Below are 24,225 nucleotides of genomic sequence, written 5' to 3' on the forward strand. Positions count from 1 at the left end.
GACTACCTTGAAACAGAGCTGATTATTTATGCCATTTATATACTTTTTGTTCATTATAGCAGTAAATTATAAATTATTAATCCCACTGTTTTTGCCTTGTTGCTTTTATTAATTCACTTTAAATGCACTACATTTTAAACATAATACAAATTGTATAAGTACATTGTTTAGTTACATTTTTATTTAATGGTTGGTCGATTTGTAAAATGTTTGTAGAGGTCATTTGTCAATGCAATAAGTATAGATATACAATATACTTTCTCTCTTTCTCTCTCTAGATGTATATATAATTAGGCAAATATAGAACCTTGTGTATACTGTATGTATCTGTGTAAAATGGATATGGGCATTTACTCAGGCAGTAGCATGTTTTCATAGTTTAATTAACTGCATAAACTGACTCTAAAAAGCAAACTTAGAATATTAATGTATTACTTTTCAGGTTCATCAGGCTTTTAAAATACAGATCGAGAGCAAGTGCAGACATTTCAAAGGTAAACAAGGAAGTTTTTTTTTTTTCTGTTTTATTGAATTTATTAAAAGGAAGTAACATTCCATACAAGCAAGTCAAACTTGACAAAACTAAGTTCAATTCAACCCCCACCTATGAGAAAGAGAGGAAGGCCAACAGCCAGAGTAGAACTTTAACACTAGAATTACCAGAGCCTACGAAAAAACTCGTAAATCCGTCCCACCTTAAATCGCGTCTTAAATCCGTTTGCACCTCTCCGCCAGAGTCCTTTGTCATCTAAATGTGCTGATAAAGCTACTAGCAGCCAGCTATTCCATCCCCCCACCGACTTAGAATGAACTTCTCTCCTAGCTCAAGCCTTGCCTTGATTTGATTACCTGGGATTGAAGTGGAGTTTTACAGTGGAAATAATTCTAGCGTTATTTGGAATACACGCATTTCATGTGTGTTCCATTTCTATAGTTGGCTGTGCAAACACATTTTTAAAACAGAAACGTTTTTCATATTCTAATAGTAAATGACAAAATGTAGGCATAAACTATATAACGTATGAAGCCTGAAGTCCATATATCAAAGAAACACTTTCACAAAAGGTACAAATAAAAGAACACGTGCGCCTTCATTCAAAAAAAAAAAAAAAAAAAAAAAAAGCCGCGTTAGCATGCCACATTGACACTCTTACTACAACCGCTGCAGTGGCGTAATGGTATCAGCGCCTGACTAGGAATCAGAGGGTGGGGAGTTCGATTCCGCACGGCTCCACTTCGAGAAATTAACTGCTCTTATTCTTACAATTTTAGAATAACAATATAAATTTGATTTCAATCTGTAACAGGCGGTGTAACTTATGATACTGATAAAGGTTAGCTTTTTTTTTTTTTTTTTTTTTAATTCACTTTTCATTCTCGCAGTCACATTCAGAATCAATCCATACAACCCCATCTGACACAGCTGGTTTCACATAAATAAAAGTGCACTTTTATTCAAGACTATAACCGAAGAATAAAGAAAGCAAGTTACAGTTGGTGGTTGATACGACAGCTTGCGTGGTGCAATGTTAAGAACTGCTGATTTCCGATCCGTGCTATATAAAATCATCACATTCAAATATTAACAGTTCCCACACACCCAAGGTCCGCCATTCCTACATTTACAACATGTGTACTTGTTGCAGTGTACACACCTCTCTGTGCTATGGTTCCTATTACAGTGAATGAGCACCTGACACTGTACTTTCTTCCCTGGGGGAAGCTGAGGTCTTAGAACGGAAGTTTGTTGACGCTGTATCATCTTTTCTTTTTCCATCGCCTTTTCCTGTAAGAAGCGACGACGAAGTTCCTCTGCAAGGTGAGCCATGAACACTCTTCTTTCCTCAGCGGACCCCGTGCATGCCTTATACAGTACGTGTGCGTTCATCGCTGCTAGGTCAAGGATGTTGTACAACACAGCAACCGGCCACCTGCGTGTTCCTGTGCGCACTGAACAAGCACGCGCCTTCTGGTCCATGATGTCAACGCCACGCTGGGGAAAAAAGAAAGACAAATATATGTGACATTTTGAAGAAATCATTTTATCACCAGAAGAGCACCAGAATACTTCGTCACACTAATATTTTTTTCATTAGCATACCTTCATGTGGTTGTAGTCTGTGACCGTGTTTTTTTTTTTTTTTTTTTATCTTGCCCAATCTCCACATCATGGTGCATTGTGCTGAGAATGCAGACAGACTTCATCTTTTTGGGCACATACACTGTCAGCATGGCACTGGGAGATCTAAACACCAGCGTGGAGAATTGTTCGTGTACTGAACTGACTTTAGCTGCAGGTGGAAGTTCCCGTCGCACTTTATTCATGGTGCCAAGCAGAGCTGTATTGCGGTGCAGCAGTCTATTAGCCAGCGAAAGTGACGTGAAGAAGTTGTCTGTTGTTACGGTTCTGCCTTTTTGGATTGCGGCAGATTTGGAGACAAAGTACATGTGCAATGCCACTCCTTATTTAGGAAAAGATCCCAGTCGTCCCACGGGAGAAAGACTTTCCGAGTCTGTGGTCATAAAGCTTATGGAGCCATTTCTGGACAAAGGCAGAACCGTAACAACAGACAACTTCTTCACGTCACTTTCGCTGGCTAATAGACTGCTGCACCGCAATACAGCTCTGCTTGGCACCATGAATAAAGTGCGACGGGAACTTCCACCTGCAGCTAAAGTCAGTTCAGTACACGAACAATTCTCCACGCTGGTGTTTAGATCTCCCAGTGCCATGCTGACAGTGTATGTGCCCAAAAAGATGAAGTCTGTCTGCATTCTCAGCACAATGCACCATGATGTGGAGATTGGGCAAGATAAAAAAAAAAAAAAACAAACACGGTCACAGACTACAACCACATGAAGGTATGCTAATGAAAAAAATATTAGTGTGACGAAGTATTCTGGTGCTCTTCTGGTGATAAAATGATTTCTTCAAAATGTCACATATATTTGTCTTTCTTTTTTCCCCAGCGTGGCGTTGACATCATGGACCAGAAGGCGCGTGCTTGTTCAGTGCGCACAGGAACACGCAGGTGGCCGGTTGCTGTGTTGTACAACATCCTTGACCTAGCAGCGATGAACGCACACGTACTGTATAAGGCATGCACGGGGTCCGCTGAGGAAAGAAGAGTGTTCACGGCTCACCTTGCAGAGGAACTTCGTCGTCGCTTCTTACAGGAAAAGGCGATGGAAAAAGAAAAGATGATACAGCGTCAACAAACTTCCGTTCTAAGACCTCAGCTTCCCCCAGGGAAGAAAGTACAGTGTCAGGTGCTCATTCACTGTAATAGGAACCATAGCACAGAGAGGTGTGTACACTGCAACAAGTACACATGTTGTAAATGTAGGAATGGCGGACCTTGGGTGTGTGGGAACTGTTAATATTTGAATGTGATGATTTTATATAGCACGGATCGGAAATCAGCAGTTCTTAACATTGCACCACGCAAGCTGTCGTATCAACCACCAACTGTAACTTGCTTTCTTTATTCTTCGGTTATAGTCTTGAATAAAAGTGCACTTTTATTTATGTGAAACCAGCTGTGTCAGATGGGGTTGTATGGATTGATTCTGAATGTGACTGCGAGAATGAAAAGTGAATTAAAAAAAAAAAAAGCTAACCTTTACCAGTATCATAAGTTACACCGCCTGTTACAGACTGAAATCAAATTTATATTGTTATTCTAAAATTGTAAGAATAAGAGCAGTTAATTGCTCAAAGTGGAGCCGTGCGGAATCGAACTCCCCACCCTCTGATTCCCAGTCAGGCGCTGATACCATTACGCCACTGCGGCAGTTGTAGTAAGAGTGTCAATGTGGCATGCTAACGCGGCTTTTTTTTTTTTTTTTTTGAATGAAGGCGCACGTGTTCTTTTATTTGTACCTTTTGTGAAAGTGTTTCTTTGATATATGGACTTCAGGCTTCATACGTTATATAGTTTATGCCTACATTTTGTCATTTACTATTAGAATATGAAAAACGTTTCTGTTTTAAAAATGTGTTTGCACAGCCAACTATAGAAATGGAACACACATGAAATGCGTGTATTCCAAATAACGCTAGAATTATTTCCACTGTAAAACTCCACTTCAATCCCAGGTAATCAAATCAAGGCAAGGCTTGAGCTAGGAGAGAAGTTCATTCTAAGTCGGTGGGGGGATGGAATAGCTGGCTGCTAGTAGCTTTATCAGCACATTTAGATGACAAAGGACTCTGGCGGAGAGGTGCAAACGGATTTAAGACGCGATTTAAGGTGGGACGGATTTACAAGTTTTTTCGTAGGCTCTGGTAATTCTAGTGTTAAGAGTAGAAAAAAGGGGAGACAATCCTTTTCCCCAATATAAATGTTTATTCTAAAATAGTATTAATTAGATTATGCCACATTTTAAAAAAGTTTTGAACAGATTCTCTAAGTGAGAATTTGATTTTTTTTCCCCAATTTTAAATAGTATATAGCATCAGTTATCAGAGTTAAAAAAGGTGGGCTAGGATTCTTCCAGTTGAGCAAGATGAGGAGCAAGGAAGTTATTTTTCATAGTATGTTTAACCATTTTTGTTATAACTAATCGGATATCACAGTTATAGGTCTAGTGGACTATGATAAATTTTCAGTAAATGTTTACCCCTTTTGAGATTTTAGTCTTACCTACATATACTTTTGTGGGCAAGTTTAATTTGGGCATAGTGATGGTAGTGATATTTTATTGGACTAATGCACATAAATTTCACATTTCTCGATATATTATGAACTTTATATGTACTGTATATTACATTAGAAGTAATGATAATGAAATTTTCTGTAACAAAACAATTTCATACGAGGGTTGAAACTGCTTGCATTGCAATAAAATTAGTGTGAAGATATCTGATTCTATATTACTCATTTTTAGGTATCAGTAGGGCTCCATGTCAGTGAAATTATTTCATTTTTGTCTTTCATCCTTTGAGCCAGTATTTCTTTTTTGCATTAATCATGGGGGATTCACACTATTTTCTTCTTCTGAACTTTAAATGTAATAAATCTAAATATATTTATTATCGTAAAAAATATTTTTCTATATTGTTATTTTAATGTATTAAATTTTATTTCATTGTTGTATGAAGCTAGAAAAAAGCTGGAACAATTAAATGCAATTCTTCAGTGTACTCCCTGAAAATGTTTTGCATACTGTCAGGTGTATGTCAGCCCACTTTAGGAAACACTCACCAAGGCTATTATAGCTGCTCATTCAACTATACATTCACAATTTTTGTTTAGTCATACTGATGAAAAGATGACATTTGAATGGCAAAACTTTGCAAGAAAGTGTGCATTATATGAATGAGGGACATTCGTTTTAGCTATTATACTATTTAGGTGAATTTTTTTAATTGTCTAGTGTGTCAAACTCCTCTAATTTTACAGTACCTAGAAAGATATTTGTGTTTTGCAGAGAGAATGCCTAGTGTTTACAGACATAGAGTGCCATGGTTTCATGAAGACACTGTTGTAGCTGCAAGGTATGCTTACAAACTTTATTATAATTACTCTTTTTTTTCACTTTTATGTTTTTTGGCAATGTTTTGCATTATATTCAATTTTATTCAGATTAAACTATAATTTTCATCTGTATTAATATCTATTATTCTGTAATAATATATTCAAATATTAATAGTAATGATAATATAGCTTATTAAGGGGTTGAAAAAGAAATGCATCTGTAACATAAAAGTAAAATCATGAGGCAAATATTTTATCCTACTTGTCTATGCAAAGGCAGAAATGTGTTTAATATCTGGCAGTTGTTTAATCTATCCATCAGGAGTTATCAATCCAAATTAATAAGGGTACACAATCCTTCCCAAATACGTTTCACTTCTGTTAAATATTATAAATTCATTATGTTCATATCTGAGACTTTAATTAAAAAGTTTTTTTTTGTTTTTTTTTCTTCTTACCATTTTTTCTAACATTAAGAAATATCACAACAACTTACAGTAAATGTTTAGTGTTAATGATGAGACACTCTAGCAGAATGTTTACATTGATGATAGTTCAATTCAAAATGCATACATTGTTTGTAGTATCATAATAACAGCCTCCTGGACCAGAGGCTAGTCCAACGTAGGTTGAACACACACTCACTAGGGACAATTTAACAATGCTAGTTCACCTAATCTGCATGTCTTTGGACTGTGGAGGAAAACTGGAGCACCCAGATGAAATCCATGCAGACAGTGAGAACATGCAACCTCCACTCAGAGAGCACCCAGGAGGCAAACCCTAGTCGTCTTGTTGTGAGGTAGCAGTGCTACCACTTTTGCCACTGCAAGTGGAAATCAAATACTTTAATGTTTGCATTTAAAATCTTTAAAGATCCACCATGTTGCAGGGGGTTAGCATTCCTCCTAACTCATCATGGATCCAGCTTCCTGTATTTAGATCCCGGTTCTAGGTCATTGTCTGTGGAGTTTGCATGTTCATGTGTTTTTCTTTGGGTAGTTTAGTTTGCTTCCACATCCCCAAAGACATGTGTATTAGGGAAAGTAGCTAAATTATCTATCTATCTATCTATCTATCTATCTATCTATCTATCTATCTATCTATCTATCTATCTATCTATCTATCTATCTATCTATCTATCTATCTATCGAAATGGTTTATTATTAAGTTAATAATATCATTATTGTGTCTTTATATTATGAAAACCACTTTGTGTATTTATTTTATTTAAGTTCAGCACTAAAAAAAGAGAGTAGTGGCAGGTTGATTATCATAATAATCAATTTCTTGATTTTCACAATTTCTTTTCTTTCAGTGTTCCATCGCAAACAGAGATATTTGTCAAGCTTCATACAGGTAGTTCTGATAATGCCTCCAGTGCCAACCTTCAGCTCTTTATCAGCTCAAAGTGCAGTTACAAGGTAAGGGTGAGCATTTTATGCTTGCAGTATATGACTGATAATGACAAGCTTTTTCTACTTATAGTATATGACTGATCTGGAACACTGTCTGAACTGTGGCAGTGGTTTAAGTTTTAGTTTCTGTAACTCTAAGCAAGCTCTTATAAGCAATATCTATGTTGACACTTCTATATTCCTAAACTAAAAGGACAGCTAACAAGAAAGTCCAAACAAAGAGAAAATCACTCTCATAATTGGAATCAAACCTTATTGAATGTCAATTTTTTATTTATTTATTTTTTCCTAAATGCTGGTGAATTTAATGGAGGCTTATTCCCACCACTCAAAAACAATTGCCTTATTTTACAATAATTAATGTGTTATTTTGCAAAAATGGTTGCATTATTTCACAAAAATATTGCCTGCTTCCTGCTGGTATTAGTTTGCACATGTGTGCATCTAATGATGGCTAGTGAGAGAGAGATGCACCACACACATAGTGTGTAATTAAGTGATAATGCCTGAACAGACTACCTAGCAACTCTGCCCACATAGAATTCATCCTTATAGAAGTCTGCTTAAAGAGATTTAAAAACAGAATTTTATTGAGAGAATAGGTGATGGATGCACTTACAAGACTTCATCTTTAGCTGGTGAATTCTCTAGCTAAAGTTTCTCACCAAGCTATGGAGAATAAGGTTTTCAAACCTGCATTACAGTCTTAATTTGGCAGCTTGTACTCTTGACTTGATTCATGATCCCAAGTGAGCTGTCAAGTGATCGCCTCTTATTAATGAGCTGATTTAGACATACTGTATATGGGAGATCTTCAAGGGTAATAACAACAACAACATTTATTTATATAGCACATTTTCATACAAATAATGCAGCTCAAAATGCTTTACATGATGAAGAAAGAGAAAAAAGACAAAATAAATAAAAATTTAGAATAAGAGAACACTAATTAACATAAAAAAAAGTAAGGTCCGATGGCCAGAGAGGACAGAAAAAACAAAAAAAAAAAAAACTCCAGACAGCTGGAGAAAAAAATAAAATCTGCAGGGGTTCCAGGTCACGAGACTGCCCAGCCCCCTCTAGGCATTCTACCTAACATAAATGACCTTAATCAGTCCTCATGGTATTCAGGGTTCTCATGGAAGAACTTGATGACGGTCATGTGGACTTCTGGCCTTTAATCCATCAATGTAGGGACATCACAGTGCTTTGATCAGGTGGTGGTGGCGCAGGTTGCCACCCCAGAAACCCGGAAAAAAGAACAGAAGAGAAAGTAGGGGTTAGTACGGATTTTGGAGCCACCAGCAATAATCATGATAATTAATTGAATATACAAAGCATCAGGATTAAACTAAGATGAAGCTATGAGAAAGCCATGTTAAAGTAATGTGTTTTCAGCAATGTTTTAAAGTGCTCCACTGTATTAGCCTGGCGAATTCCTATTGGCAAGCTATTCCAGATTTTAGGTGCATAACAGCAGAAGGCTGCCTCACCACTTCTTTTAAGTTTAGCTCTTGGAATTCTAAACAGACACTCATTTGAAGATCTAAGGTTATGATTTGGAGTGTAATGTGTAAGACATTCCGAAATATAAGATGGAGCGAGATTATTTAAGGCTTTGTAAACTGTAAGCAGGATTTTAAAGTCAATTCTAAATGACACAGGTAACCAATGTAGTGACATCAAAACTGGAGAGATGTGTTCAAATTTTCTTTTCCTAGTTAAGATTCTAGCAGCTGCATTCTGCACTAGTTGCAATCGATTTATGTCTTTTTTGGGTAGTCCTGAGAGGAGAGCGTTGCAGTAATCTAGTCGACTGAAAACAAAAGCGTGGATTAGTTTCTCAGCATCTTGCAATGTTGTAAGGCAGTGGTCCCCAACCTTCTTGACAGCAAGGACTACTTTATTAGATGCAAATTTTTCCACGGACCGGTCGGTGGGGATGGGGGGGCAGTTTTATACACAATTTACATAACATTACTATTATTATTAAGTTATTAAGCAGTTTGCATACGTTTGCAACCTGAGATTTGTCTTCTTTTTTTGCATATAACAAAGACATATGCTTTGCATTTGTCATTCCAACAGATTGCACATCACAAACATTAACACTGCTATCTTTCTTTCGTGTCTGCCGTTTCTATAGGAGGGTGACAATGAGTTAAATTCCAATGGATGTTTTTCAAATGTTGACAAGCAATAAGCAAAAGGTATCACTGAAAACCACAGAAAACAAAAACAGCAAAAAAAAAAAAATTAGTACGAGGAAAGTTCGAAGAAAGAGATTTTTTTTACAATGTTTCTGTTTGGGGATCGTTGTGCAAACATGTACAGCTGAGCTGTGACCACAGATCTAACTGCTCTGTGGATGATTTGTTCAAGCATTTCAAGGTCACTTCGTTGTAATGAAAGCATCTGCTGAATGTACTTCGTAGTAACGCGATTTCTATAGACTCGTGTCATATGGGGAAACTGTCGGGACCATAAAAATAACTTTGTTGTAATTCTCTCTCACCTCTGTCTCTCTCCTCTCTCTGCGCTGCTGCAAAGCCCCGCCCGCCAAGCGTTCTGAAAAGTCTGAGTGAGTCTCCGTTGCCGGCAGTTCTCTCACAGCCCGGCTGTCACACGGCTGCGGCCCGGTAGTGGGCTGCGGACTGGGTGTTGGGGACCCCTGTTGTAAGGGGTCTAACTTTTGCTATATTTCTTCAGTGGAAAAATGCTGTCCTAGTGATCTGATTAATATGTGATTTAAAATTCAGGTCAGAGTCAATAGTTACCCCTAAATTCCTTACCTCCGTTTTGACTTTTAATCCTAATGCATTAAGTTTATTTCTAATAATAACTTCATTATATCCATTATTGCCAATCACTAAAATTTCTGTTTTCTCTTTATTTAGTTTGAGGAAATTACTACTCATCCATTCAGAAACACAAGTAAGACATTGTGTCAGTGAATCAAGAGAGTCGGGGTCGTCAGGCGCTATTGATAAGTACAGTTGTGTGTCATCAGCATAGCTGTGGTAGCTCTCATTATGCCCCGAGATAATCTGACCTAACGGAAGCATGTAAATCGAAAAAAGCAGCGGACCCAGGATAGAGTCTTGTGGAACACCATATAGAATGTCATGTGTCTTTGTAAGTTATGGTAATTATACTGTACTTCAAAGAATTTTCTACCTGCCAGGTAGGATTCAAACCAATTTAAGACAATGCCAGAGAGGCCCACCCATTGACTAAGGCGATTTCTAAGAATATTGTGATCAATGGTACTGAACGCGGCACTCAGATCTAAGAGGATGAGAACAGATAAACGGCCTCTGTCTGCATTTATCTGCACATCATTTACTACTTTAATGGGTGCAGTTTCTGTACTGTGATTTGTTCTGAAACCTTACTGAAACTTATCAAGAATAGCATGTTTATTGAGGTGGTCATTAAGCTGCATAATGACTGCCTTCTCTAGAATTTTACTTAAGAAAGGCAGGTTAGAAATAAGTCTAAAATTTTCAAAAGCAGAGGAGTCAAGATTATTTTTCTTGAGCAGGGGTTTAACTACAGTATTCTTAAGACAGTCTGGGAAGACCCCCGAATCTAATGACGAGTTTACTATGTGAAGAATACTATCAATAAGCACGCCCGATACTTCTTTGAAAAAACATGTTGGTATTGGGTCGAGGATGCAGGTAGAGGGTCTCAGTTGAGAAATTATTTTATATAAATCAGGTAAATCTATCCTGGTGAAAGAATTTCATTTGTTTAAAATGGAGTACCGGGGTTTAAGTGGTTCAGTATTGGGGAGATGTACTATATTATTTCTAATATCATTAATTTTTTGATTAAAAATACAGCAAAAGCCTAACACGTTTCACTGGAAGTATTTTGGAGGCATTCCATTGAGTGACCTGGATTTAGCAGATGATCAATTGTAGGGAATAAGACTCTGGGATTACTAGCATTGCTATTTATAATTCTAGAGAAATAACAGTGCCTCTCAAGACGTACTACGTTGTTGTATTCTGTTATTTTAACTTTCAATATTTCATAATGGACAGTCAGTTTAGTTTTTCTCCATTTACGCTCAACTGTCTGGCATGTTCTCTTAAGATCAGACACTCTTTGGGTCTTCCATGGTATAACAGTACTAGAAGATTTTTTAACTATCTTTTCAGGTGCGGCTATGTCAGCAGTAGCACTCACCTTAATATTAAAATTTCAACCTTACTATTTACATTGAGGTATATAATGAGGTAGTTGTGGTCATACTGGACAGAAGCCTAATGACAGGTTGAGTTTATCTATAATAATAAAAGGCAAAGCCCTCACTGACTGACTGACTGACTGACTGACTGACTGACTGACTGACTGACTGACTGACTGACTGACTGACTGACTGACTGACTGACTGACTGACTGACTGACTGACTGACTGACTGACTGACTGACTGACTGACTCACTCACTGACTGACTGACTCACTCATCACTAATTGTCCAACTTCCCGTGTAGGTGGAAGGCTGAAATTTGGCAGGCTCATTCCTTACAGCTTACTTACAAAAGTTAGGCAGGTTTCATTTCAAAATTATACGCATAATGGTCATAACTGGAACCTCTTTTTTGTCCATATACTGTAATGGAAGGCAGCAAGATGGCCGTAGGAGACTGAGTTGCGTGTCGCGTCATCACGCCTCCCACGTAATCACGTGAACTGACTGTGAACTCAGTACGTAGAAAAGAAGGAGGAGCCCCAAATAGCGCTGAAGAAAACATTCATTACACAATTGACAAGGCAGCGAAACAATAAGAAGCAAGTGAGTGACGCATACAAGCATCTTCATAAGACACGAGGTATAAAAAAGCACGGTGTAAACCGTAAGTCTAAATTTACTTTATAGAAACGCTCCCGCTGCCGTTTGCAATACCATATTCGCGAGATACAAGTTTAATGAGAACACACGAGGTATAAAAAAGCACGGTGTAAAGCGTAACCTTAAATTAACTTTATAGAAACGCTCCCGCTGCCGTTTGCAATACCATATTCGCGAGATACAAGTTTAATGAGAAGACACGAGGTATAAAAAAGCACAGTGTAAAGCGTAACCTTAAATTAACTTTATAGAAACGCTTCCGCTGCCGTTTGCAATGCCATATTCGCGAGATGCAAGTTTAATGAGAAGACACGAGGTATAAACGACAGTTTGCATCACTTTGTAACAGAGTTAAAATTGCTGTAGCGAGAAACTTTTAACTGCCGGGTCTTACCTAACATTAAATAAACCCGTGGACATCGCAACATCACACAAGAGAGCGGCTCATGTGAAGTGACTGAACGCAGCAGGAGTGATCACTTCCATTAATGAAACCTGTTCAAAAAACACATTACACAATTGATAAGGTAGGAAAAGAATATGAAACAAAGCACGGTATAAACCGTAACTTTAAATTAAGTTTATAGAAACGCTGCCGTTTGCAATACCATATTCACCCCTGCGAAGCGCTGTGATTTTACTATATATATTAAACTATTTGAACCATTGTATGATCTGCTTCTCGCAACTGAAAGAGGGCACCGCGGCACAAGTTAGCCGACTTGCTCACCAACCACAAGCGTTACCTGGTAGGTAACCACTCATACAATCAGATTGTGAATCAGACTACGAATGCCTGCAATGTAATTTCCCCGATCTACATGCTGTCAAATGAACGAACCACACGCCGTGGCACAACGTTAGGGGCTTCGCCTCTACGTCCGAGGATCGATTCCTGTAAGGGAGTGCAGTGACTGTGTACTCCTGATGAGCCCACAATTACGGTGAAACACGTGTCACATACTATGCATCTTCAAAGCACGGTGTAAACAGTAAGTTTAAATTGAGTTTATAGAAACGCTCCCGCTGCCGTTTGCAATACCATATTAGATGACTTTGTAACAGAGTTAAAATTGCTGGAGCGATACATTTTTAACTGCCGGGTCATGTCGCGTGTTCTTCGGTAGGTACACCAAAAAATATATACATTTATGCATGTAATGGGCAAACAAAAAATGTACTATACCCGAAAGCACTACAGTAGTACTCAATGTATCTTTACTTCTTAAATGTTAATGTTTTACTGTTTAATAATTTATACGCTTCTTATATGTTATTCAGATTCTTTTATCAAAATACCAGTAACAGCGCACTGCACGATAACGTGGAGTGAATACACTTGACATGACCATTCATAGTATTTATCCTCTTTCTCTGTACGTTTACCATTCGTTTGCTCAGAGGTTGATGCGCTTGCTGCTTAATGAGCAGCTGTTCACCCTAGCGTCCCGCTGCTTTCTTCTTTCGTCGGCATCTTTTCCCGTTAAAACTGATTTTTTTTTAAAACTTACTATGTTTTCTTTAATTTTTCAGTTAAGCTGGCACTTAAGTCTTCAATCTGCCTCAAGAATGATTAGCGAAGGTGGTAGACAATGAAAACGTCAGCCGTACGCATCCGCCACGCACGCACTGGTGCGCGCAGCTGTGAGTTGATTCTACAATAAAATAAAATAAACATAAAAAGAGTAATAACTTGCAGCACCGCTATTCAATTACACTTGCCTAACGCCTCTCCTAAGGGGAAATACTGTGGGATCTGGGCAACCGTCAAAGCAGCAATCACAAGCCCGATTAGAAAGCAGGAAGCTGTGATTTGTCCTCTCCCTCCCATGTAACAATCACAGCCCGTGTTGCAACGCACTATGTATGTATGTATATGTATATATGTGTGTGTGTGTGTGTATATATATATATATATATATATGTATGTTCATATGTGTGGGAAAGCGAATAGTACACTTGACGTAGTATATGTGTACCAAATTTCAAGTCAATAGGTGAAACGGTTTGCGAGCTACAGCTGATTTACAATCCTGGACAGACAAACGAATAGCCACGGTAGCGTATTATAGAAGAACATTTTACTGTTTAATAATTTATATTTATATGCAATGTGGTTCTTTTATATTCATATTCTCATATGATAATGATGTTAATGTTGTTTATATTGATTTCTATGTTATTGTAAGTGCTCTTTATTTGTGGAAAAATAAATTTGGCAATTAAACTTATTTTATACATACATTTTATGTTTTTCTCTTGCACTCAGTGAGCGAATCCACTGGGTAATCAGCGCTATATATATATATATATATATATATATATATATATATATATATATATATATATATATAATATAGATAGATAGATATATGTGTATGTATGTAGATATACAAATATGTATATGTATATATGTGTATATATATGTAGATATACAAATATGTATATGTATATATATGTATATATGTGTATATATATGTAGATATACAAGTGTGTGTATATATATATGTAGATATACAAATATGTATATATATGTAGATATACAAATATGTATATATATGTGTCTGTGTGTCTATATATATATATGTATATATATATATATATATATATATATATATATATATATATATATATATATATGTGTGTGTGTGTGTATGTATGTATGTGTGTATATGTATGTGTATATATATATGTTTATATATGTGGATGTGTATATATATATGTTTATATATGTGGATGTGTATATGTATATATAAATGTATATATGTATATATGTTTATGTATATATATATATATGTTTACATAACCTCTTTAAACACACTTCTTCTCCGCTGCGAAGCGCGGGTATTTTGCTAGTTTATTATACTCTGAACGAATTATTGTTCAGCATTTGGGGAGAAGTTAGAACATAGAGTCTGAATGGTCTTAAGTAGTCAAGGCAGTTTAAAGACGGGTTAGTGCCTGTCAAAGTGAAACTTTAGGACCCTTTGGATGCCAGTTGAGAGGAAGGCCATAATAGCCAAGTGGCCATAATATAATACAATTCTCAGTGTTTTGTAAGAGTGCAGATGCAAAGACTAAAACTGTTAAGTTTAACTTTGGTAGGGCAAATTTTGAGTAAATGTGTGGCAATGTCTAAGGGGGATAGACTGGGATAAGCTTTTAAGTGTGGAGACAGATGAGAAGCAGTGGAACAGGTTTAAAATTGTTTTAGTTTTACATCAGATACAGGACAGGTACATACCTAAATTTGGAATTAATAAGAAATAAAAAACAACTCTGTAGTGGGTTAATAAAGAGTTAAAAAAAAAAAGAAGCTGCAAAGGAAAAAAAACAGCTGCATAAGGCGTATAAGATTAATAAGTCCAATGTGAATTGTAGGGCATATGAGGGCAACCACTAAAAATATTAGGGAGGCTAAAAGAAAGTTGGAGAGGAATATTGCAGATAAGGTGAAAGGCAACCCAAAGAGGTTCTTTCACTATGTTAATAGTTAAATAATAGTCAAGGAGGAGGTGAAGTGCATCAGGAATAGTAAAGGCGAATTAAAAAATACAGGCATTAAAATAGCAGATGCTCTAAATAAACATTTTTCTGAGGTCTTCACGTGTAAGAAAGTAGATAACCTCCCTGTGGCAAATGGGACTACTAAGGAACTACTGATTGATTTGGAATTTGTAGAGGGATATTAAATAGGCTGGAATCAAACAAATCTCCAGGACCAGATAATATTTATCCTCGAGTTCTTAAGGAGGTTAGCAAGTACATAAATAAACCCTTGACACATTTTTTGGAAGTCACTGCACACTGGGGAAATTCCGAAGGACTGGAAAATGGCAAATACAGTAATCCCTCGTTACTTCGCGGTTCACTTTTCGCGGATTCACGACTTCGCGGGTTTTTAAATACAAGTGATTGCCCGCCTATCACGGAAGTTATGTTCCAGACCCATCAGCAACAGGAGAAAATCCGCGATATAGAAAGACCATATAAATAAACATTTTTATAGTTTAAGCCTTAAAATACCCATCCCACATGCTTTAAACACATGTAAACTTATAAAACACACTTTGTTAACACATATGATATGTGGATGTCGGGCTAAGGATATAAGTAACATCTCACTATTATAAAACATTTTAACTTCACGCAAGACAAGACAGTGAGACAGGAAAATATGTGCTGTACATGCTTTAAAATTATTGACACGCGGAGTGACAAGCAGCACAAAGTCCACTTCTCCTTAGCATTCATTCAGCTCCCCACCCCCTTGACAATACGAAGTGGCAGGAGCGTACTGCGCTTCCGGGGAGGGGGGTTTGAGCGAACGTGCGTTCAGCCCTCACACACCCCCACTCCTCCTCCTTCCGAACGCGCAGAGCGACAAGCAGGCATTTTGGCAGAAGCAGCACAAAGTCCATTTCTGCTCAGCATGAGTTCAGCTGCCCCCCTTCACAAAGCGAGTGCAGACACATCGACGTCTGATCGCTGTGTGCAATGTTGGTCTGCGGTGTTTAAAAATGTAGAAAGTGTTTAAGAGCATAGGAAGTGTTTATAAGAGTGTGGGAAAGGTTAACAAGAGAGTGAGAAAGTTTATAATAGTGTGGGAAGGGTTTATAAAGCCTTAAAATATTCATAAATAATAAAATAAATATAGGTCGCTACTTTGCGGATTTTCACCTATCGCGGGGGGGCTCTGGAACGTAACCCCCGCGATAGGTGAGGGATGACTGTATTATCCTGTTATATAAAAAGGGTGAATGGGCAGATTCAAACAACTATAGGCCAGTAAGCTTAACGTGCATCACAGGAAAATTAATGGAAGGAATTGTTAAGGATAAGATTAAGCAGCACATGGCAAGTACTGGAGTTTTGTGATAACCAGGAGTTGTCGTTTAGCTGGTTTGATTGCACTTCCCTGCTTGATTAAGGGTGTTGTCATTTCCTACTTTCTCTAAAATGTTACTTACAGAACTTAGATATACGCACATTCTCCCATCAAGTTCTCTTTTATAAATCTCTTTTATAAAATGGATATTTTGTTCACATTTGTAGGTTTCAACAGCAGGTTGAAAGGATGTTTTCAGTAATTTTTATCATTTATTTTGTCTAATAACTTGTTTTGCAGGTCTATGGTGGTGTCACTTCATTGTAAAATCACCTTGAGGATCATTGTTCTTTTGCCTGTACTACATAAAGTTTACCGTGTCACAGTTTTGGAAGGGCACTTGCTATTCAGCTGCCTTGTAGCCTTTTACAACTGTGGTGCTATTTTATTTAATTTGACATGCCTTCTGATTTAATATTTAATGTGGTTGTCATTTTAAGATAAAAAGGTATCTGTCTGTGGCAGCAATATCAGAATTTGTAAAGCATTAATTGTTGTATATTAATGCTATGTTAGTATTTGAAGATTGTTTCTTAAAACAGGGAAATTAAATGCAGGTCATTATCTAAAATTGATTAATAAAATAATGTTAACATGCCTTTGGAGATTGAACAAAGCAATCTATATATATAATTCACTAAGTCCATGACAAGCAAGACGCATGCAAGACAGCCACGCCCGCCAACAATTCGCGCGAGAGCGAAAGCATTTGCCAACAGTGTTTTCATTAATCAAGAACGAAAGTCGGAGGTTCGAAGACGATCACATACCATCGTAGTTCCAACCATAAACGATAAACGGCGGCATTATTCCCATGATCCGCCGGGCAACCAAAATCTTTGGGTTCCGGGTGGAGTATGGTTGCAAAGCTGAAACTTAAAGGAATTGACGGAAGGGCACCACCAGGTGTGGAGCCTTTGAATTAATTAGACTCAACACAGGAAACCTCACCCGGCCCGGACAAACAGAACAATGAAAAGTCAACGTGGCTCACAAGTGCATGTGGACTGTACACAGACGAAAGCAATTCAGGTGAGGAGTTGGGGGCGGGCACATGAGCAGGCAGTGCGTACTGAACGATGACTAAGAGATGACTGTTCACCCATCAATACATCGTCCTCACTGGGCGTCCTTCCCCTCACACCCCGTTCCGCCCTCGACTGCCGTCCAGCCCCATCCCTCGCTCTGGGAGGTGGGGGCGCGGTGGCGGTCCTCCAGTTTTCAGTCACGGACAATTGTATGTTGCTCTTTCCAGAGTTCCCTTGCAGTCGTATCCTCAAACCCACCCCATAAGAAGAAGCATGTTTGTCGCGGATGTGAATCGCTGCATGCGGCGTGTAAAACAATTTGCGAGGGGTATCCCATGGTCTTACAGTTGGTGGGCGGATCTCTGTTAGTTGCTCTTGCGAGCGGGCACATGACCAGGCAGTTTGTATGCTTCGGGAGCAAGGGTGGACGCGACAGGACCATCTAAGAAGAATCATATTTGTCGCGGATGTGAATCGCTGTATGCAGCGTGTAAAACAATTTGTTTGTCGCGGATGTGAATCACTGTATGCAGCGTGTAAAACAGTTTGCGAGGGGTATCCCATGGTCTTAGCAGTGTCTATGCTTCAATGTGAATCGCTGTATGCAGCGTGTAAAACGCTGTATTGTATGTTTCCCTCTCCAGAGTTCCATCTTTTCATTCACCTACAGTCGTATCCTCAAAACCAACTCCATTTGGACAACTGTGTCTTTCAGGAAGTGTTCACCCATCAGTACATAATTATGCGGCGTATGGTACGCCGTGGGTTGGCTAGTTTATATTAATAAACATGTATAATTGCTTGTTTCAGTAATTTATTTCTGCTTTCCTTTTGTTTTGTTTTATGATGAATGTTTTTTCTGTTTTCTATGTAAAACACAAGATATTCATTTTAAGTTTACATTTTCTTTGCTCAGGTGACAGTGCAAGTGAGTCTCTTTCAAATCCTTGGGCAGGTAAGAGAAAATACTGTATAAATTCCTTCATTGGGATGTGTAATTTTAATAAGTTGTGGTTCTTGGAAAATGTCAACATCAGTCTTTATTCAGTCATATATTTTGTAATTTTTATTTCCATTGCACTCTCAATTGCCCTGCCCCAGGGACTGCTGTGTAGAGTTTTTGCATTCTCTCTGCATCAGAATGAGATTCTTTGGTTTTGCTTCTACATCCTAAAGATGTGTTGGTTAATTGGGAGAGTATAAAATGGCCTTGTGTAAATAAAGCTAGTTATGTGTATGAGTGCATCTAGCCTTTATTTTTTATTTTTTGTTACTAGTAGTGTCATATGTTTCTTAAAACTCATGATGTGCAAATAGTGTCAGAGAGCTAGCCTATAGTTTACTGCTTTTTCTAGAATTAAATTTTTGATTTGGAACAATGCATATTCTATATTCAATTCATTCCTTTTTAACAGCCATTTTGAATTATACTCTTCCTTCGGTATAAATCTCTCCAGTATTGAACAAAACTGTGTGACAATTTAAATTCACTGTTCTCAAAATTATTGGAGCAAAAAGGGAAAAGTTAACTAAAAGTGTCAGGTTATTATACAAGAGTGGTAATGTAATTTTACTGAAGTCAGATTAAAAGACTGATCATAATTGGATTTATAAATAGTTTATTCATGTCCTCAATGAATATCTTGTTATAATAGAAGTTTAGTGTGTCACCTAGGTAATATGTCAGGTGTGTGCTTTATTTTAATAGTTTTATTTATTTATTTATTTTTTTATCCATATAAGTAAAACATTTTGGCACTATGATTAACAGTATTTTCCACACTAGGGACATCCGGACTTAGTGGTAGATTTGTTTAAGAATTGATTGCTGCAGTTACAAATTGGCAGATAAAAAATGCAGATTTTAGAAAACTTAAGATTTTGTTGGTCTGTCTTACTATATGATATTTGTTGCAGCCATTCCTTTCTGTTAAATAAAGTACCAAATCTGCAGATGGTGTAGCTTTAATCAGTTTTCTTACAGGATACTGTAGAGGAATCATACAGGTGACGAGTTCCTCTTTTTATACAGCAAAAATAAAGGTGCAAAATTTTTCACATACTTTTATTAAAGACATAAAGGTATTGGAGGATTATTAAGCATCTATGTCATGAGTTCAAGCTTATGTCAAGTTCAAGAGGAAATTCGGAAATGCCAGTATGAATAATCCAGTAACTTTATTTTTTAAATCAATGATAGAAGGAATATCATCAAGGAGTATGTTAAGGAAAATAGTAGTTGGTGCTAGTGAAGTTCTCTAGTTCAGATGGACTGGTGCAATACACAAAAAAGTAGTTCTAACAAAAGTTGCTAAAATTAGTTCAGACATGTGAAACCCCTATATAACAAGTTTGTAATAATTTCTTTAGGGCAGTTACTACAAAACATTGGTCTTTGAAGCAGTGGAGCAAAGTAATCTTTGCCGTAGTCTTTTTAAGTTGCAGTGATTTTTCAATGTAAGCATGGGAAGGAAATCTAATCTGATATTTCATTGTTTTTTTATTTTTGTTTACTTTTTCTGGAAGACTAATGTTGAAGTTCTTTTAAATTCTGAATTCCTATAAATGTAACTTGTCATCCACTGAGGTTTATTATTTTGTCTTTGTTAGTGTTTGCCCATATTGCATAGTAAAATAAACTACACATATGCAAATATACATATAAAGTCATTAATGTGTTGCATTATATTGGTGCTTTTCACATAGCAATGCAATCAAACAAGAGTGGCAGGGTACTGGTGGTAATGGTCTAAGACAGGAGCCATCAAATAGATTTGACCTGGAGCCACATTCACACGGAGTGAATACTGTTTGAGCCAGACCAGCTGTAACATCAAAATGCCTTTTATTGATTATTTTGTCTTTGCATGTAAGGTATCATTGAATGAATACCTATGAAATGAAACTTTAATGTGCTACATAAATAACATTTGCAATGAACAGAGGTACTTTCATTTTTAAATGCCCTGCAACTGTAATTCCAGGAAGCTAAAAAATAGGAGCAACTAAACATATGCACAAAAACAATTTATTTAGCTTTCCGCAGAATAAGATAAAAATAAAAAATAAGATTTTTGGTTTATTGAAAAAGTCACTCCTGTATTCCTGTTTTATCTTGGTAGAGTAATTTATTGCTGTACTTTCCCCTTTGTATTATTAAGATGTAGCCTCTGTCAGAACGCCTCAAATCCCACAGACTTACCACTGTTTATAAGGTATTATAGTATATAACTTCTCCCCACCTTCCCTTTTATATCTATAACCTCAGGCAATTAGGTGTAGTAAAAGACAAGCAGGAGTTAAGTTACAATTTAAACAATTTATTATTGGTAATATTAATAAATACTGATCTTCCTTATTACCAATAATACAAGATGGTAAACCTCTTATAACAGCAGCTGTCTTCTTTATACCTGATCTCTGTTTTCCTGCTTTTAATCCTTCCAGGCCCCTTCGATTCTGTTGCATGCTCAGCTTTTGCTTTCTCTACCTGCACTACAGGTTTCCATTTCCTAGCTTTGCCCTGCTTGTTTCTGCCACTCCACTGGAAGATGGCTGACTTTAATATCCTCGATTCTGTTGCATGCTCAGCTTCTGCTTTCTCTACCTACACTACAGGTTTCCATTTCTAGCTTTGGCCTGCTTGTTTCTGCCACTCCACTGGAAGATGGCTGACTTTAATATAAATGTAGGCATTTCTGAGTCTACAATTTTACTGTAATACAATTTGCCACCTTCGTTATGGGTTGGCCTACTTTTGCCCCTGTAAGCAAACATACACATAAATACACCAAGATTCTAAACGAATAAGTGCCGTATGAATGATGCATGCATGTCCCATCACTCCCTAGCACTTTATTTAGGGACTCACTACCACCAGCACTAACAAACATGCGGGTGTCCTTGTGACACACATGAAGTCTCTACACTTTGTTGGTTATATTCCATTCAGCAACCAAACAATGTTTTACTTCCACCGCATTTGCACACTTAACACCCCAAAATTCACATACATACACAAACAAATACATCGAAACAGTATTTGCAAACAGGGTGCAAAACATGGTTACCCCAAAATCCTGCTGACTATGCCAATTGTTTTGTCTTGGTAGAGTAATGTATTGCTGTACTTTCCTCTATTGTATTATTAATAAGTAGCCTTCGTCAGAATGCCTACTCCCACAGACTTACAACTATACAACCTGATTAAATGGTGATGTGTAGTTTCAGGCGGCACACAGACTTGTAGTTATTTATAATGTCTCTAGTTAAGGCCTCATTCAGCTTTCTTCAGAACAGGGTGCATTGCCTGCCTCAGTATGGCTGCAGAGTTGTGCTCTCCATTGTGTTGTCTTCTTCAGTTCATGGTGTGATGGTCTTCATCAGTTTGGTAAGAGAGATATGCTTCTTCATCATATGTTGGTTAGTAAGAGAAAAAGAGAATGTGGTTGAACAAGCAGATTTATAGATTCTCTGTCCAACCCCTACAGCCAATAGGACATCATGGTACGTAAAAGCTTCTGATAGAAGCCAATCCAAAAGAGCCATGCTTCAGACCATTGGGGCAAACACAATCTTAACATCTGCCATCCCCCAAAACCATATGGCAGCTTGGCTTCCTTGCGGGGGTTGAAAGACTTTAGCAGAGAAACACTCGCCAAACTGGTTTAAAGCACACCCTCCCCCAACTCTGTCGTAAAATTCAGAGACCCATTCCTAAAGGGGGGTAAACACTCACTAATGTAACACTAAATTACATTGCTTTGCCTAAATTACAAATAAAGACATACGAAATATTTATCAAGTTATATGCAAAATCTTACATCACAACAATTCCTTTATAATTATTTAATTGAAATTATTGTATACAAGTCTTAAAAAAATTTTAGAAAAATTGGAACAACAGTATCAACAAGGCAACAATGGATAATTTTTTTTTGTTGTTTTTTATTCTATTTTCTTACATTTAGTATTGAATAAAACAATAATTATAACTTTTATCACCTTGCAAGCAGCAGATCTCAGAAATATATCTGGAAGTTGCCTTACAGAATATTGTTAGCTTTATATACATTGAAGCACTCATGCCCTAATTTAAGCATTTAAGTTTTGGAAAACATTAGGGACCAAACCTTCAGAGATCTTTATATTACTCACATATTTGCATGCTTTGATTAGCTTGGTTGTAAATATGGAATTCCTTCAAAACACTTATTTTTTTGTTTACAAGTCAGAAACTTTGTCATAAAGAATTTTCTTTGCTTACCTAATCCACCTCTAAGACTCATACTTGAAAATATTTGAACTAGTAAATATTGTCACATATAATCTAGATTGTACATTGTCAGCTAGACCTCTTTTGGCAATTTTGGAAAAAAGATGTCTCAATCAACATCGCGGGCAAGGAGTGGAAGCTGACAATTCACAACATTCACTCATTCTTCGATTTGTGCAAAACACTCTACAATCCAGTTGAAATTGCCCAATGCACACAACTTTTCAAATTAAAACTATCTGAAATTTGTCAGAGATTGGACTGTAATGGCGAACAGTGCCAGGTAGTTCCAACCTCACTGTTTTGGGATTGTCCAAAATTAAAGCCATTCTGGGAAAATATTTTTTCATACATATTAGATAGAGTAGGATTTATGGTCAATGCAGATCCTTCTACAGTAGTCTTTAGAGTTATCTTAGAAGAGCATAGATTACCTTGTGATAAACTGACCATTATTTCCTACACTATATTGTTAACACATCAACTAATTTTCCTCGGCTGGAAGACTCTTAATACAGCCACCATAACTCAATGGGAAAACAACACTTTGTATCATCTAAAACTAGAAAAAAATCTAATTTTCTTTATGTGGAACTGTGCAGCAGGTGATACAATGAGCAGTTGGTTTCCCTATTTAAATGTAAAAAAGATTCATAAATGGGAGCTCCATTCACACTTGCTGTAGTGGTGAGTGTATTTCTGGCATTCCACTTTTTTCTCAAAAGATGTAAGCACATCTTGGCTGAGACTCTCAGCTACTCTTCTTTATCTGGTGAACAGTAAACTAAAGGCAAAGTAATTGGTTGTCCTCTGAAGGATCAGGCTTACCGTGTAATGTGTTTGGTGCACAATGTTTAGAACATTTAACACCCAACCTGACACCCAACAATTAAAAGCACAAGATGTTATGCGAATGAATATGAATAATATGAATAATGTTGCCTACGTGCCACAATGTTTTTCGAAATGTACTGTACAGGTCATAAAATGAATAATTCCAAATATCATATATACCTATGTCTCTGGGTTTTTTTTTTTTTTTGTCAGTGCATCTTTGACATCATAGACCATAAGGTGCATACTAATTCAGCGTGAGCAGGAACACTCAGTAAAGCTGAATAAAAAAAAAATCAAGTGATGGGGAGATACGAAGAAGGCAGATTCACCAGCATTTGTGTGTCAGCTTTTATCCCTCCAGATCAGAGAATGTCCAGTTCCATTGCCTCAAAACACCACTCACATCTACAGTTGTTCCCAGTTTCAAATAAAAAC

At 37.1% G+C, this 24,225-nt stretch overlaps 1 protein-coding gene across 1 annotated transcript in view; it reads left to right on the top strand.

Moving 5' to 3' along the window:
• The window catches only part of pgap1 (post-GPI attachment to proteins inositol deacylase 1), a 319,938-nt gene that overhangs the window by 180,944 nt on the left and 114,769 nt on the right, over positions 1-24,225 (top strand). The window contains exons 16-19 of the mRNA XM_051930514.1: positions 443-494; positions 5,434-5,500; positions 6,799-6,904; positions 18,595-18,633. Of these exons, the coding sequence (XP_051786474.1) occupies positions 443-494; positions 5,434-5,500; positions 6,799-6,904; positions 18,595-18,633 (264 nt within the window). The remainder of the gene's footprint in view (positions 1-442; positions 495-5,433; positions 5,501-6,798; positions 6,905-18,594; positions 18,634-24,225) is intronic.

This window comes from Erpetoichthys calabaricus, chromosome 8 (genome assembly GCF_900747795.2).
Source record: "Erpetoichthys calabaricus chromosome 8, fErpCal1.3, whole genome shotgun sequence".
NCBI classification, from domain to species: Eukaryota; Metazoa; Chordata; class Cladistia; order Polypteriformes; family Polypteridae; genus Erpetoichthys; species Erpetoichthys calabaricus.